The following is a 16,759-nucleotide window of genomic DNA, read 5'->3' as shown; positions in this document are numbered from 1 at the left end:
GTAAGTAAAAATTACAGAAAATTACTTTGAATGTTACCTTCTGTTTCTTGCGTACAACTTATAATTGTGCAGTTATTTTTGGCAAATACCAAATGTCAGAGGAGGAGGGAGGATCACCATTCATTTTAAATTGAAATGATGCATTGTGTGGGAAGCCTAATTTTTTTGTAATGCAGAATCATTTAATTAGTACTTTTGCCACGTGTCACTAATATAAATTGAAAAAATATCAAAAAAACTGGGGCAGATTAAGGCAGAAAAAAGCGATGAATTGTTTTATCAGTGTGTGACTGTGTATGTAGTGGCCTAAGACCAATGAGGGCCAAATTCAAACAGCATGAGCAGTACTACTGCTGTTGACTGCAGTTGTACTGGGACCCTTCAAGTACGCTAAGCTTCTGCCTCTTTTGTTTTAATAAATGTTCCTTCTCTACAAATTGACCTTTTGCAGTGAGAACCCTATTTCCCTGCCTGATTTGCACCCACACTTTCCCACTTGTGGCTGTTTATATCTGAGAGGCTGTAGCCAAGTGTCTGAAGTTTTCACTGCAATTCTAGATTTTTGGATTTACTTCTGACCTGGGCTTGGTGCAGGTAGCAGGTTTGGGATCTGAGGATCTCTGTCCTTCTGATGAGAATGTCCTTTATAATGTGGAGAAGACCTAAGTGCTGTTCTGCTCGAGTTAAATCCCTCTTTTCTGCAGTGACAAAGATTTATTAAATTGTAGAGGCTGGCCAGGCTCTGCATTCGGGTGTCCATATTCCAAGTTCATCCTGCGGTGATGGTGCAAGCCTTGTTTTATTCTATGGGAGCTTATTATTTTCTGAGACTAGCGACAAGTTTTTAGAACGGTATCCACTGAGACCTCTTTTTCAGTCTTTCATCTGTGTTTTGAATTTCCTCAACCTCTTTTAATTTGTTGGAGGGTGGGTGGGGAGGTGTTGAAGTTTAGCAGGACTTGTCAGCAAAGTTAGGTTTGTTAACTAATAAGGATGGAGGGCAAGGAATAGTTCATCTAAGCCAGGTATTGGATAGGACAAGAAGAGATAACAAGGTATTATGAGTGATAAATGGAAAAATAGGTAGGGAAAAATACATGGGAATATGTGAGGAAGTGAACTGGTGTCTTGCAGTTTGTCAGGAGGGTGGGAGGAATGAAGAAGGTAACCATCCCCTCTTCTCCAAACTAGATGGGTGCTTAAAGGAGGAATTCCCCTGAAGTAGACCAAAATGTTATTGGTCAGGGTCTACTTTTAATTTTTTGTCTGCATCTTGCCTCTTTTTGCATATCCTCACAATGCTAGCCTGCAAGACGTGCAGAAGGGGTGCTTCGTACTGAGAGGCCAGGACTTCCCCAATGGGTCCCGTGGCCACAGCAACGAAGCACATAGGCACCACAAACACTTCAAACCCTGTGGCTTCACCTGCTGCTCTCCCCGTCTACTGGTGGGACATATTATATGTCTGATAGATTCGCTACATTGCCCTGATAGCTGTTAGTGTCTTTTCTGGGGTCATGGCAAAGGCAGTGGTCTTTGACCGTTAGTTAGGGCATCTCTTGTGTGGTTTCTGACTGTCTCTGCTGATCAGCTAGTCCCCCAAAGTGATCGGCTTAATTGGATCGTTTTTGCCCTTAGTATTCATCTGTGATGCAGAAGGATGATACATCTCTGATTTAAATTCTTAAAAAAGGAGCATTTCTTTGATAACAACTCACTGTGCCCTAATTTTTCTTCAAGATTATGAGGGGGCCTCCCCCCCTCAAAGTACAGACCATCTCGGTAGAGGGAAGATCGTTAAATTAAACAAGATTTATACATTATTTCTAAAAGCTCTCCCTATCTAAGTAACTGGTTCCAGAACCTAAATGGTTAAAGTAGAAAATGTTAGTAATTTTGCTGCAAATAAATTGATCAGTATGCAAGACGGTTGTCACTGGCTGAATCATGGTCCACAGTTAAGGTAAACAGATCTGTGATGACATTTTCTGAGCAGAATACCAATGCTGCTACATTTCTTCCCAGAGGTTTCTGACACTTCTTATATGCGGATAAAATCCCTCTCCAAGAAGGTGTTGCTCACAGGAAAGAAATAGCATCTTTGAAAGAGTCTTCTCTAAAGGTGGGATTTATTGTATTTCCTGATTTATTTGCTATGATAATTGTGTTAAAGAAACGTAGAAAGGGGTGTTTTTGCTTTCCTGCATATCCTCTCAGTGCAGTAGATCTTTCTGATGTGGAATCTATTTCAAGTCTCTGGCAGTGAAATGCAATAAAACAGTATTTAACAGAGTTATTGGGAAGAATGAAAATACTGTAATTTTTATAGTCTCTGTGAAAGAGATCTCTCGTTTTATAATCTCCATAGCTAACATGCAAATGCAATGACTAAATATATAGTTAGGTTTTGGCTTAGGTGTTTGTGTGAAATATTTTTGGCTACATGATGGCTTCATATGTTCATTGACATATTCTGAAGTAAGAGATAGGATTTAGTTCATTCTTAAATGTCTCTGTGCTCGGCAGAAACCCCCCTTTGCAATTGACTGCAATCAGAACCTCTTTGCTGACGTGCATTGAACTCCTGAATGACTTTAGGGTATGGAAAAATACAGTATCCGAAGAAGGTTTTGAAATCTGTTTTCTCAGAGCATATAAAATGTCTGTGGATATTGCAATTAAGGGGAGAGGGTACATGCATTATTGTGTATTTAGCCTTAGATCTACATTTCCTTTGAGGTAACTGATGTCTCTGTCATTCTATGGATTAGCGGGTAGAAATCTGTTACATTTGTGTTTATGTAAGCAGAATCTCATTAGTTTAATCAGATACCAGTATCTGCCTTTAGTCCTGTTTATTACACTAAATACTGGGGGATAGAAGAGCCCTGTGAGGAGCGGAGCATGCTCAGTGATATCTGACATGTCTGGAGCTGGTCCTTAAAGTTAAAGTCAGAGATCCCAAGTCTGCTGAACTGAGTAAGAGCTCCTCTAGGCTGGGGGCTTGAAGTTTAGGTTTAAGAGCCTTGATTTAATAATTCTCAAATGCGAGAGAAAGGTCCAGATGGACCCAGCTGTGTTATCCCCTCCAGAGGTGCTCATGGTTGCGGTTCACACGCGCTTGCAAGGTATCCCCACGCAGCGCTGAGCCGCTTTGTGTCTTTAGCTGTGTGAGGTGTATGCGAATCCTTACAGCTGTATCTCTGCGACAGTTTGAGATGAGCCTGGAGTTTCCTGGGGCTAGATCCCTACGCTTTATCTGTTTATTTTTTATGTACGCTTTCAGATTGTCTTTTTTTTTCCAGCAAAAAAAGAAATCCTTAAATAATTTTGGGGTGACATACGTTCAACACCAGAGAAAAGTGTAATATCAAGGCTTGAGGTGTTCAGCAGTAAATTTAACTCTGGATTTAAAGAGAAGGACTAATACTGCTTTTACGATGTGCACTGATGCTGTCTGGATTAGCATGGCTCCTCGGGGTGAACGTGAGGAGCAGGGCAGAGCCAGGTCCTGCACCGGGCAGGACAGTGATGAGGTGAGGCCTCGTAGGTCGTCTGCTCTGTAACTGGAAGAATATCCACTAAAGGTGTGTTCTGGTGAGTTTTATTTTAATAGCATTTCTTGTGTTCTTTGGCAGGGCTGTAGGTCCCTTTCTAACTTGGATGTGAAATACTGGGTATATTTTTCAGTAGAAAAGCAGTGTTCATTCGACTCCTAAGGAATTTCTTTCAGATTATTTTTCAGAGCTTTGCCATGATGGTTATAGATGATTCTTCTTGAACGTTCAACGTGACATTGTTATACTTTCTGAACATATACCTTTACACTCTTATTTTAATTTTGGGTGCAGTAGGCACTGTTTGTTTTACTGCTGTTACCAGGAGGAAAGTCCGCTTGAGAAGGTCTAATCTCAGAAAGAGAACAGCTTGTTTCCTAATGTTCACTGCTGCTAAAACACTTCTGTGGGCATCAGCGTTAACACCTGTGTGGACGTGGGCCTGGAAACATAATCCTTTTATTTATTTATCTATTTATTTATTTATTTGATTATTGTTTATCCAGCTTGGCCCCTGGTTCTGCAGTGCTGGGCTTTGATACTAGTTAATGCTGTAATGGAATAGCTTCATTTGCTTTTAAGGGGCTTCCCAAAAATCTGTGCTGGTGCAACTCGAGACATTTGCAGATTCCTCTTCTGATTTTTATCTATTTATTCATTTGCAGATCTGTATCCAATTCTTAGTCTTTTATTTTGTTTTTGGAAAGCTGACTGTTTTTATTATCTGCCCTCTGGGGCTGTTCTCACCGTGGTTGATGTTGCTTTGATGTGATTGACTCTGAAATGGACAGATGCATCGGGTGTCTTACATGCGGTTGTATATGTCACACCTGTTGTTCCTTAATGGATATTCTTCTGGTTTAAGGGCCTGAAACTGTACTCCCTATTAGTTAAGCTTTCAGGTATGTAGATCCCCTGATTCTGTTTCCCTGTGCTTGTCTGTTGGAAATAGAAATTTGTGAAGCCATCCTTTTAGAGCAGTCAGCGTAGTTCAGCTCTCCCAGGACTGTGGAGACAGGTTTGTTGGCTGTTTTGCATGAAAAGTTGGTTTCTTCGTTGTGTTTCTATTGATGATACCTTCACAGTAACTCTTCAGATCATACCTTGTTAGACAAATATCTGTATGCTTCAGCATAGCTACTTGAAAGAAGATTTGGACTCTGATACAATTGACCCTGTGGTTTGGTAAATTCCTCTAAACACTGCCTTTGTTTTTCTTTTTGCATTTGAAAAACATGCAGTTCCAGTTTTCCCTTACCATTCAAAATTCCCTGATTTCCCTTTCCTCTCATGCCTTCGTGCATTAAAGGCTGAATGTAAGAACAGAAAAACAACTTGTTCTGCTTAGCTACAACCACATAAATCAGGCATCTGACCAGAACTAAGTCTGCCTGAGTAATCAGGGACCTGTGGGAAGAGGTTTAGTCAACCAAATCTGGACACGTATGCATAGGATGGTGCTTCATTTCTCTTCTGTTGCTCAATAAAGTTACCTTAAACAATCAGCTCTTACTTCTAGACTTTTAGGTGGAGATGAATCCAATCTTGGTTTGTCATCAGTTTTGTTTTATGCTTGAGGAAAATGAAGGCACAAGAATTTCTCACCACAACTACAAATACAGTATTACTTTCACTCTTAAAATGTTGCTCAGTTGATTTGAAAGTTTTTTTTTTTAATGATTACTACTTAAAAAAAAAAATCTTCCTGGTGATTTATGCTGAAATGTGTTTCTGAGTGACAGGGACACTTTGCAGGTAGATTTATGGCATTTTTACCATCTGTTTTAACAAATGAGTCAGCAGAATGTTTGAAAATGGCCTTCGGTTATATTCATGAAATGTGAGTTTGAATGCTTCAAGTGAATTATCGACATTAGAATGCTGCGAGTCCTTTTTTTCTGAAAATAGTTTGGTCGGTTGTTTAGATGCTCGTGCTTTCATTTGTATGGAAATATGTGAATACACATTAATGCAGTGTTTCCGTGTACCAGAAGCTTTAGAGACAGCAGGACTCTATGGTATGGTAATCTAGGCAGAGCTCTCTTTGTCCTTGCACGCTTTTTTGAAAAACATTGGTTGAGTATTTTGCTGTTGCTTTTTATTTGAAAAGGAGTTAATAAAAGTAAATGCACTAGTAGAAATTCATGAAATCATTGAACAGATAAAATGTTATTATTTGAAATGCATAATGGATTTATATAAAGTGTGGCAGAGATGAAGTGCTCTCCAAACGTAATGAAGGAAACATGGATTCCTGCTTCCGTAATTGAAGTTCTGTTGTACTTATCTGTTGGGAAGAATAGCAGGATTTTTGAACAGATTTGCTTTCCATTAGCAGATATATTTATCTGTAGATCCGGATACCCAGCGAAGCTTAAAAAATGGTTGGAAGGAAGATGCGTTTTCTTTCATGATAATTAAATGTTGTGACTGTAGATTTTTACCTCCGGAGTGAGTGTAGTTTATCTGCATCTAAAAAGTTTTAATTGCTCACATGCTTTACAAGAGTTGCACAGAGATGGAATGTGCTTAATCCATGGAACAAGAGAAAAAAATATAAATACATTATAGTCCATTTTTATTTTTTAAACGGTAATAGACTGTTACTAATAGGTTGTATAAATAAATGCCGCTAGTGGTCTGAAGGTGTGAGGTGTGCTGTTGTTATTCCTCAGGTCAAAGATTTGAGGTTGAGGATCTCATTAAGCTGGGGCTGTATCATGAAATGATACAGTGGCTTGGATTGGAAGGGTCCTCAAAGATCGTCTAGTGCCAACTGCCTGCAGCGTGCAGGGCTGCCAACCACAATATCAGGCACTGGATCAGGCTGCCCAGGGCCCCGTCCAACCTGGCCTTGAGCACCTCGGGGGTTGGAGCACTGGCAAAGGGGTGAATGCCACCTGTGTTTGGGACTTGGGTCAGCTCTACGAAGTGCCATGAGGAAATACAGAAAGCCTTGCAGCTCTCGTGGGTTCAGACTGGTCCTCTGTATGCTACCGGAATGTAAAAAAAAATATAATAATAAAAAAAGCATCACCTGGTAATTCATTGCTACTCTAAACTCTTGACCTCTTTGGTGGACTGAGATGTCTCCCAAGTTTTATTTTTCTCAGTACTTACAGCTACATTTGTCTTGGAAATGCAGCTCTGCATATCTGTATGGGGCAGTTTAGCTATTGTAAGAGGTTGTTGGCCTTCACCTGACAGCCTCACTGAGAAGCAGAACTGTAGCAGTCTCAGGTAAACTGAAATGCAGAGGTACCTACTGTACGCTGTGTTCTCTCTAATGCCTCCCAAGGTGCAATTAATGGCTATTGACAAACCTAGGCTTGTCGTAAGGGGGCTGAAAATTTGCTTGGCTTTGATGGGAGAGCGTTCCTTTCTCTTAGAGGAGAAAAAAGGAAAGCTTTTCCCTGCTTATTTTTGAAAGGGCTTTTCTCTAATTTTGTCACTGCCATTGTCTCCTTGGGGGTAATGGATTAAAGGTTTTTCTCCCCCTCTTTCCCCGCTTTTGTCTTACAGAAATGGCATCCGATATTCCCGGCTCGGTGGCCTTGCCGGTGGCACCAATGGCGAGCGGCCAAGTGAGAATGGCAGGGTCCATGCCTTCCAGAGGAGGAAAGCGACGCTCCGGGTAAGGCATGTCTTCAGTGCTAAAACTGAAAACATCCATCTGTGTGTATGTTTATTACGTAATGTCGATGTAGGTGACTGTCTTATGGCATTAGTCACTGGTGTTCTGTTTTTCTCTTCAATGTATCTGCTCTTCCTGCAAGATCAAACTTGCTGATAAGAGTACCGTTTGTTGTTCTGCACACTTCAAAAGACTTTCAGATTTGGCAAAGCATCCAGAAGCAGAATTTGGATCCTGTGGCTGTTTTTCATGTAATGATTGCACGTTGCCTACATCTGTTTAATCTCAAAAAGAATTCATCGTGTGAATAAAGGTAGCAGATTTGTTCTTGCTTGTACATGCTGACTTATCCAACTTCATCTGAAAATTGGACATGGAATCTCTCAAATAGATGCTTTCTATTGAGAATGTTTTCTTTATAGTCCCAGGTACATGGAAAGCATAAGCAGCCTTTCTGTTCAATGTTTGTGGTCTATGACATTCTTAGCCTCACTGGAACTGCAGCAGTCTCTCTGGTTTGGGGAGAGGGGACCTAAATCAAGTCTAGCTTCTTACCTAGATAAGTGTCCTGCTAAAGAAAAAAAATCTCTTTTTATCCAAATGTAAAAGTTGATGTGATGTAGCCATAGCTTTTCCACATCGGATTGTTCTGTGGCAGCTCACAGTAATTTGTATTAGAAGAATGGTGTATCGAGAGCTGCAGAAGAACAAGCCACTCTCTAATATTATCAAAAATACTTTAAAAAAAATGATAAAAGCTTTATCACAAGTAATGATCTATAGGCGATTCTTTCCCAGAGATCTCTCTGATACAATTACACCTGCAAAAGAGATTGATTGGTCTTATATCTAGCCCTGAATATTGCGGTGGAAGGACTCAGCATGAATGGTAGTGTGAATACAATCTTTACTGACAGGCACCTGGTTGAGAAGCCTAATTCCCTGTGAGAGCCATCCAGTTGCAGGTGCCAGGTTGAGGAGTGGTGCTGGAGTCTCTCTCCTGGAGTGAGTTGAGGAGGGAGAACGTGGGCCTTACCTCGGATGCAGAACTGGGCTCGTGGAGTTTGTGTGGGGATGGGGGTTCCTTTGGCAGGATGGCGGGGCGGCTGGTTGTTCTCCTTTGTGTGTGCTTCCAGATGCTGAGCCAGTTGTATAAAATTGCTTGGAAAAATTACCTGAAATCTGTTTTTGACAGACATTACGTTTATATTGGGAAACATTTTAGTGACAGAGTCTGTTCAAACATGCCCTCAGAAGAAGAAATAGAGCATTAGCAACTTTTCATTGCTACGCAGCATGCATAGCCTCTTGTGCTTTTGAGTTAAAGGGTAGTTGGTCTCTTTTTTGATCATAAACCATGACAAGTACGACATGCTGGTTTGCAAATTGTGATTTCCAAGGGTTGATGCTGCTGACTGTGAAATCTTCTGATTATACTAAGTACTGATTTGATAATTAATTGAAGGCTGTGCTTTAAACATTGCATTTTAAATATCATCAATCTTTTTGCAAGGAAGGGGAGCGAGGGAGGATGGGAGGAGCAAAATCAAATTATTTGAAATGTATTTAGCATGCAAATTCAGCAAATAAGATAGTATAGATTTGCAGCTGTATCCAGACTGTGGTGTTTCATCTGTGCACCATGGCTCTAAACCAGCAGCCCTTCTTCAAGCCTGAGCCAGGAGTGCATTTTTTTTCCTTTGCTGTGCAGTATTCAGGCCTGGAGGGAAAGAATGCCTGCTGTGTCTGATGCCTTGTAGCGTCTCTTTGAACAAAGTTGCAGCTAACACTTAGTCTTTTCATTACTGCCCTGGTGGTACATCTTTGTGCACCTAAATCCTTGGGCATTTTAGAAACGAGTGCTTTGTGTCGGGCATAAAGGAATATAGCTCTGAACGCAGTTGTCTTTTCTAGCTTCAGTTATCTCTGAAAATTGTTTCTTTTCTCATAATTGCTGAGGCAAGCTGGCAGAATAATTGCTGCGTGGACTTGAATGTAGATCAGTTTGAGCTCATTGGCTATCCAGGAGGTGTTTCTGCGGTGCGGGCATTCAGCTTCACTGACAGCTCAGAAAAATATTTTTCCTTTCTACAACTTATACCAAATGCTTCATAGAAAAAAGTGGCAGCCGAGTAGCGTGTAAGCTAATACACTGCTGTGATCAATAACTTCCTCACATAAGGTAGTTTTTCTTCAGGTTTTGCTGTGTTAGAGGATAAGGGGCTTATTCTGCAGTCAGGGAAAGAGGGCTGAGTTCTTGTTTTTTTACAGTTGCACTGGTTCTGTTCCATTCCATCACACACTCTTGTCTCTTCTGTAACACAGAACTGGGAGATCTGAGTGGGTTGGACCTCTCCCCCATCTGTCCCCCCCACCTCCTGCTGCACGAGGGGCTGCAGTGCAGGCCCCATATACAGCTCAGCACTGCGCCCAGCTCTCCTCTCTGCCCTTTCCCATGCTGAACATACTCAACATTGCTTGGGAATTTTACATAACCATTTTGCTTCAATGCTCAAATCCCCTCCCATCTCATTTTTAACCTGTGCAGAACCTCCTTGTGCTTTTTTTGTTCATTTTTTGTATGGAAATGTTTCTAATTAAATAACGAAATATTTTTTGTTACATTTCTTATGTTACTCACACGTCTTTTTGAAGAAAATATATTTTAATAAGTACCTCATACATCAATTCCTTTCACAGATTGATGTGAACAGTGTGAAGAAGGAAAACAAGATTTATACTCTTAAAAAAGCGCAGTGCAGCTCTTTTTTAAAGTCTCTTTTTAATGGGAATTTTAAATGAAGATAAGATATTCTTTCAGTAACTTCTGAAATGGTATCATTTGTCTTCTTTGAGGCTGCTTCCACTGTTTTGCTAATGTGCAGTATATTCTATCTGAGCAGAAGATCTTATCTGCTAGGGTAGAGGAGTTTGTTGGAATATTATTTTTGTGTGTTTTGCTGTGTTCAGCTAAAGGTTGCAGCTGATTCCCTATCTTTCACTTTGTCTTACTGTAAAGCAGATGCAGTGATTCAGTCAGGAAGTTGAAATCGCTGGATATAAACCTGAGATTTATTTCATTTTGCACACCAAAATTATGAAACTTGTTTGTTTAACAAAAATGGGACAGAGACGCACTTCAATTTTTACAAGCATTGACGTTTTTGTGAACTTCATGTTAATTTTTTTTTTGCATTTGGGAAGAAGTTGAGATTTTCTGGTAGTCTAACAAAGCAAAGATCTTATTTAAAGATTTGAGACTGCTACGATTTGGTAGCAGACTGTGGTGAGCCTACTGTAAATATGGTAGGAATGACCTATGGTAGCTGAACCATCAGGATCTCATAAGAGAAACGGATATCCAGCCGCTTGGATAAAGCGATGAGTTACTTCCAAATGGATGAGTAGGGCTGTGCATACAGCATGGGCAGCAGGACTGAGCCTTAGGCTCTGATCAGTTTCTCTGTCATTTTCTGTATTCTATTTTAGTAATAATAAAATAGACTCAATGCGGTAGAACTGATATTTGATTAGGTGTGGTGATGTGGAAATTCATCGCTTATCACTCAATTGGAGTATTTCACTGGAAGCCAAGAGAATACCAAGGCATAGAATCCTCGTGCACTGGAGTGGAAGAGAAAGGGAATACAAAATGGATCCATCCCAAAGTAAAGCAGCGACCTGTTGTATCTCTGAGGAAGGGTCCCGGCATAGCACAGGAGATGTGGCCGGCCGCTGGAGGTCGGTGTTGTTCTGCACATCGCAGCTGTGAGGTCACTGCCAAGGGAAGTGAATTACGGACTGGATTTGGTGATAATTGGGTGAGCAAAAATGTAGTTTCTTGTGAAAATGATGATTGCATCAAACTTAACCAAATTAAATACGTATCTCTTTTTAAGTCTCCTTTGGGAAAATGGTTTTCTCCCTGCTTCCTCTAGCAATGAACAACCACTATTGCTATCTGGAAAATATTACTCTGCCTTTTCTCATACCGTTTCCAATTCCTCTGCATATTTGCTGCTTGTGTCCTGATTGAACGTAGGTTGCTGTGAGTCAGATGCAACTTTTATAGACCAGTCTGTCTTTGATATCAAAATAAGGAAGCAAGGCTGTACTGTCTAGCTGGAGCACATGCCACTGTATGTTCATGTAATTATGAAGAATTTTTACACTGTTGTTCCCCCACTCTGAATGTACAAATCTCAATTTTTAATTCAAAAGGTATTTTAATATTGAGATAAATATTATCACTTTGCACGGTTTTGCCTTTAGTATGACATACCTATTGTTAGCGTGAAGTGGTAGACGCATTGAATTGGTAATTATGTCAATTTATTACATTGAAATGTTAGAAAACTTAGAATGTGAAGAAACCCAACAAAACCTTTTGTAAAACAAAACCATGATTTCCAATCTACATGAATTACTTTTAAGGGACTGCTCAAGTCTCCGTCATACTAACGTACTTCCTGATTAAAATAAATACGTGAAGACAATAATTCTGTCTGAAAATTTTATATCGACTCAGTTCTTAGTCTGACATAATGCCAAAGTCACCTCTGTTATTAATGGGATATCTATTTGTCCACCTCTTCGTAGAGGTAAAAAATGCTTGGAAACATTACTTCTTTTACAGAATTTGTAGCAAATTAACATCAACAGGAAGGAGATAATCATACTGCCTGACATAGGAGAGTAATTTAGTTGGCTAATTCAGGAGGTTAATCTTCCCAGTCTCACTGTGTAGCAAGCAGAGAAAGGTTCCTGCATTTTGTGGCTCCCCAGAGCAGCCCAGCTGGAGGGCTGGGATTTGGCCTGAGGAAGAGCTTGTCTCTTCTATTGACTTAAGGACGTGTTGCACATGAAGCAGGTAAGTTAGGTAGACCCATAGGTCACTTCAGTGTGGCCTAGATGAGGAGTACCACAACGTAATTGCCATCTGCGGGCTGGTATGCAATTCTTGTGAAATGATTGGTAGTATAGGATAGGGCCAAACAATGAACAGCAGTTAAAATCAATAGAGGCAAAGTACATAATCTTCTCAGCAGAGAGATTGGGAGTTTATTCTGCTCTAGCTCTAATGTAATCTTCAGAATGAGGCAAAAACAGTGTATACCTGTAGAACTTCATATTCGTTAGGCAGAATTTCAGTTCTCTTTCACAGAGTCCGTACTGATTTCTGTAGGCTTATATTAGGCCTAAGTTCTTATGACCGGTTCACAGGAGCTGCATTGGTTTAGTATTTCCTATTATTTGCTAATTTAGGCAGTGCAGATTTTTGTGAAGCAGAGCAGAGTGAGGGCTTATTTGTTGTTGGTTGTTTGTTAACTTGTGTTCCTCGTATTCCTGGCTCCATCCTGAGCCGCTTCTAGGGGATCTGGAGGTTATGAACAAGACTGGAATGTACAGCCATTAACACCTCCAGTTCGAATACAAGCTAAACAAGACTGACAACTGCTGGCTTGAATGTTCATATCACCATTGCCAATTTTATGATTACATATTTGGAAATCTTCCTTTTACAGAATGGATTTCGATGATGAAGATGGGGAAGGACCCAGCAAATTTTCAAGGTGAGCCTTAATACGGAGCTGGCCAAATTGCTGGCTCTTTCAGTGGAGGAAGACAGCTGTCTAACTACTGCTGTTTTTAAGTCTGTTGGCAACTTCTTCAGCCCACAACCACACAACTTGTCCTAAATTCTAGTTAGTTTTTTATACGCTTCCTCTGCAAATCAGGCATACTAGCAGAAATCTGCAAAATGGAGTTATTGGCTTACGAAGCTGACAGTACGTTTGTGTCGTAATTTCATCTGCAGCTAAAAATTGCGATTTTTCCTCGTTTGACATAGCTTAGTATTTCAACTGCTATAAATGAACTTATTTGACATTGCTGAAGTTGTCTTTCTGCCACTGAAAACGAATTTTATTTTGAACTTAGTTCAGATGTTAAGTACTTGTTAAGACAGTACGACAGGTCTTAGAGGTGTGGATTGTTTTTTTTTTGAGATTAAAGCTCATTATGTACCACTAGGTGCAACTGGATGGTAAAAATTGCCAAAATAAATGTTATAGTTAACATGGAATACTCTATGCTAGAAATAAAAACAAGCATTAAAGCATCATTGCCATTTTTCACTTTTCCTTTTGTTCTGATCACACCACCTGCATTTTTTTCATCCGAAACCAAGTGGCTACTCTTGGAATAGGTGCTTTGAGGCCTGAAGATAACTACTGATCTCTCAAATTGTAATCGCAACTATATAGCTGCAGACATATTCAAGCACAGCTGTCACTGTAGGGTTTTAACAAGATCATCCTAGCCAGATTGAAAGAAAAGTATGCTGAAGATGTGTTGTAACACCATAACATAACCTACATTTTTCTGTTTTGGAACAAGAGTTTTGGTTTTGCCAAAGGTCTTTTTCAAGGTACAAAAATGCATCTTTTGTGACTACTTTAGCAAAATTAATTTCAACGGCATTGTGCCTTTCTTAGGAAGAGGAAACAAGGAGCGTGTTATTTCTTAATAAAATGTTGCATTGCTGCCTGTCTCTGGGACAACACATCAGAAACAGTGAAACTTTAATCACATGGGGCTGAAGTCTCATGGGTCTGGATTTCCTCAATAAAATTGGTATTGGTATGCTGCAAGTATCTCTTTGGGCATCAAACTTCTGTTAATTCAGAAAGGAATGAGATATCTGTTTACTGCTAGAGATATTAGCCAGTTTGAATTTCACTTCTATTTACCCAGCAGTTTCACACCTGCCTAACTTTTGCCAGTCTTTCCAACAAGTGGTACAGTGTAGATACCTCCTAGAGCATTTTTCTAAAGGCACCTCTGTATAATGCATTGCACTTAAGTGTGTGTCTCTCTGCCCTGCCGTGTTATCTGTAGACCATCAGTGCCCTCTGCTGAGTTGTGGTTGCAATCTGGAAAAGATAACCTCTTTCACTTCCAACACAGCAATGAATATTTCATGGGCTGCTGTCGATAGAAGCTCAGTGGTGTTTTCTGTAATGGTGCTGGCTGTGAAGTTTCCCAAGCAATGAGTGTACGTCAGTGTTTGCATAAATTCAGTGAAATATGTCTTCAACTTTTTTAAATGTACAAAGGAAGTTTTTGAATTAGCATGGCTTGGAAATTTCATTAAACTCCATGTTTTCTTTGCTCTATCATTTTCATGCCCTCATTTTTCTTGCTGTTCTTTGTAATAGTTTGCAGTTGTGAACCTCTTTGCTTTCTGCTGCGTGTTGACTTTCACAAATGTATAACCCTTGTGAATTTACTTACTTTCTTTTGTTTCTAGGTATGATGGTGATCAAATATCTGGTGATAAGGAAAAGTTTGCAAGGTAGGCATGTTTCTGAGAGGTCTCCTGCTGAGAGAAAAGAAGGGAATGGTCATATCCAAAACATCTCAGTATGTGTGCCTTAGCTTAGAGAGTTGGTTATTTTGTTTCTACGTGGGAAGATGATCAAAGTACTGCTGACACAGAAAGGATGGCCAGGTACAAAGAAGGAAAATCAAAAGTGATTTCCTCCCTTTTTTATTTTATATGATTCTGCCATTATGATTCTGACCATGACACTGACTGATCAAAAGTCAGAAGGGTTCGCTGATCTAAAAATGCTTGAAATCAGAAACACTAACCCTGGACCCACGTGGGTTTGGATCAGCTCCCACAGTTTCTCAAAATGTAATGTGCCTTCGAAACTTCCATGCAAAAACAAAGTTGGGAATTACAGAATTGGGACATCATACTGTACACATATTTATGAATGCCAGGGTTTCATGGGCAGGCCCTTTTGGAAAAGGAGCACAATCCATCTTCCAGGAGTTTTTAAATTTGAGCTAGTTTCAGGAAACTGTCAGAGTTTTGTTTGGTTGATCCTTTTCATAGCCAATTGGTTAACATGCTATTACTTTTTATGATCATAAATAAAATGGACTGTTGAATATTCTTATTCTTCTGAGGAAGTTTTGCTGTGCGTTTACTCTTTACAACGGTTGTTCATAATGATTAGGAGTATCGAGATACTTTAGTGGCAGATAGTGGGATATATATTTGTAAATGTAAAATATATGTTGAATATTTGTGTTCTCTGTCTCTCTTGTCTCTCAGTTACCATTTCTGTGAAAATGCTGAACTTAGATCAAGCTTTCATCATGTACAAATGCATTTTTCTTCCTTTTGTACGTGTTCATCTGTATATATATGCTGACTTGTACACACACACTCTTACGTATGTGCACACCGTCACACAAAATGTTCTGCTTTTATGTGCATACAGTCCAACTCCCACAAGCTCTGTTCTCTCCCGCAGCTGTACAGACCACACAAAGGCTACGTATCAGCCCTTTGAAATGGAAAGTTTAATTATTAAATTGTGATAAATAGCTAAATCGATATTGACCTTATACAAAGGATTACACTTGATTTACACATTTACACATTGGCTAGTCACTGCAGGCATACATGCCTGGATTGCTTGAGTATTGGTGTAATAGCATAGACACCAGTAGGAATAGTAATTGCATGTAGCCCTAACACATAGCATTTCTGGAGAGAGTGCCTCATGCATGTAACACCTATATGTGCAGGAAAGAGGATGTGTGCTGTAAAGCAGGGCAAGCCCGTGCATTCCTTTATTTCAGGAAGCAGCATACTACAGCTTGGATTTTTCTTCTCATTTTAAGAAAAGACTCTACTATTAAAGTTACTGCAAAGTGTGCCAAGCCTTTCATGATCATTCTTCGTAACATTCAATTTCAAAGAATGCTGCAATTTCTTTTAAAATTGTGTTATCGTACTGATGAATGCTGGTGTACTCTCCATGTGATCACCTTTCACATCTTGTTGGATCTGCCAGCGATCCCACAAGAAAATGCCATGCAGAGCTCATTGAAATCAGTGGAAGATGCTGCTTTGACATCTGAAGCATCATGTACCTGTTGTGTACTTGTATTTAGCTGCCATCTGACAGGTACAGTATGTGAAAAATAAGTTCTAGGCACTGAACCACTCTGGGTCTCTTTGGACCATCTCTCTCAGTTGTATGTACTGGTGTAATTCCTTGATAGTGATCAGACAGTGGTGATTTACAGTAAGAGAAAACTGAACTCCCAGATCCTCACTTCTGGCAGGCTTTGGTGACTGTCAGTTTTGAGAATTCTCAGAGTTGGCTCACCAACTCAGTCATATGTTTTCTATGAAGGATGAGAACATTGGAGCTCAGCCTGTAGCGGGGCAGCATCAAGTACTGTCACTGTTAACTTCCCTGCTGTGTTAGTTTGTTCTTGTCATCAATTCTGACCTATGTGTGATCAGCCAGATGTTTACTCGCTGTCTTTTGTATTTATTTTATATTTATTTATTTAATTAATTATTGTAGTGTTACACCCTGTATGGTCCCAGTCCTGCAGTCTGATCCTACAGCATCTCCCTGCAAGCACGTGGCCTTGTACTGGGATGCTGGACTTTGCACGCAGTGTTAGAGGACTTGGAGATCTATGTCATTAAGTGGGTGTTTTCAGCTGGAACACGGGGTTTTTTTCCCCTTCG

At 40.0% G+C, this 16,759-nt stretch overlaps 1 protein-coding gene across 13 annotated transcripts in view; it reads left to right on the top strand.

Annotated features, from left to right (window-relative positions):
- ARNT2 (aryl hydrocarbon receptor nuclear translocator 2) overlaps positions 1-16,759 on the top strand; it is a 91,294-nt gene that overhangs the window by 14,171 nt on the left and 60,364 nt on the right. For 10 of the 13 annotated variants that reach the window (XM_021407349.1, XM_021407338.1, XM_021407337.1 and 7 more), the window contains exons 2-4: positions 7,080-7,191; positions 12,717-12,764; positions 14,504-14,548. In XM_021407349.1, the coding sequence (XP_021263024.1) occupies positions 7,080-7,191; positions 12,717-12,764; positions 14,504-14,548 (205 nt within the window). Of the gene's footprint in view, positions 1-1,963; positions 2,123-3,576; positions 3,598-7,079; positions 7,192-12,716; positions 12,765-14,503; positions 14,549-16,759 lie in introns of those variants that run through there. The other 3 variants (XM_021407344.1, XM_021407347.1, XM_021407339.1) reach the window with 3 other exon arrangements.

Source organism: Numida meleagris, chromosome 9 (genome assembly GCF_002078875.1).
Source record: "Numida meleagris isolate 19003 breed g44 Domestic line chromosome 9, NumMel1.0, whole genome shotgun sequence".
Taxonomy (NCBI): Eukaryota; Metazoa; Chordata; class Aves; order Galliformes; family Numididae; genus Numida; species Numida meleagris.
This window is presented reverse-complemented; position numbering and strand designations above follow the sequence as displayed.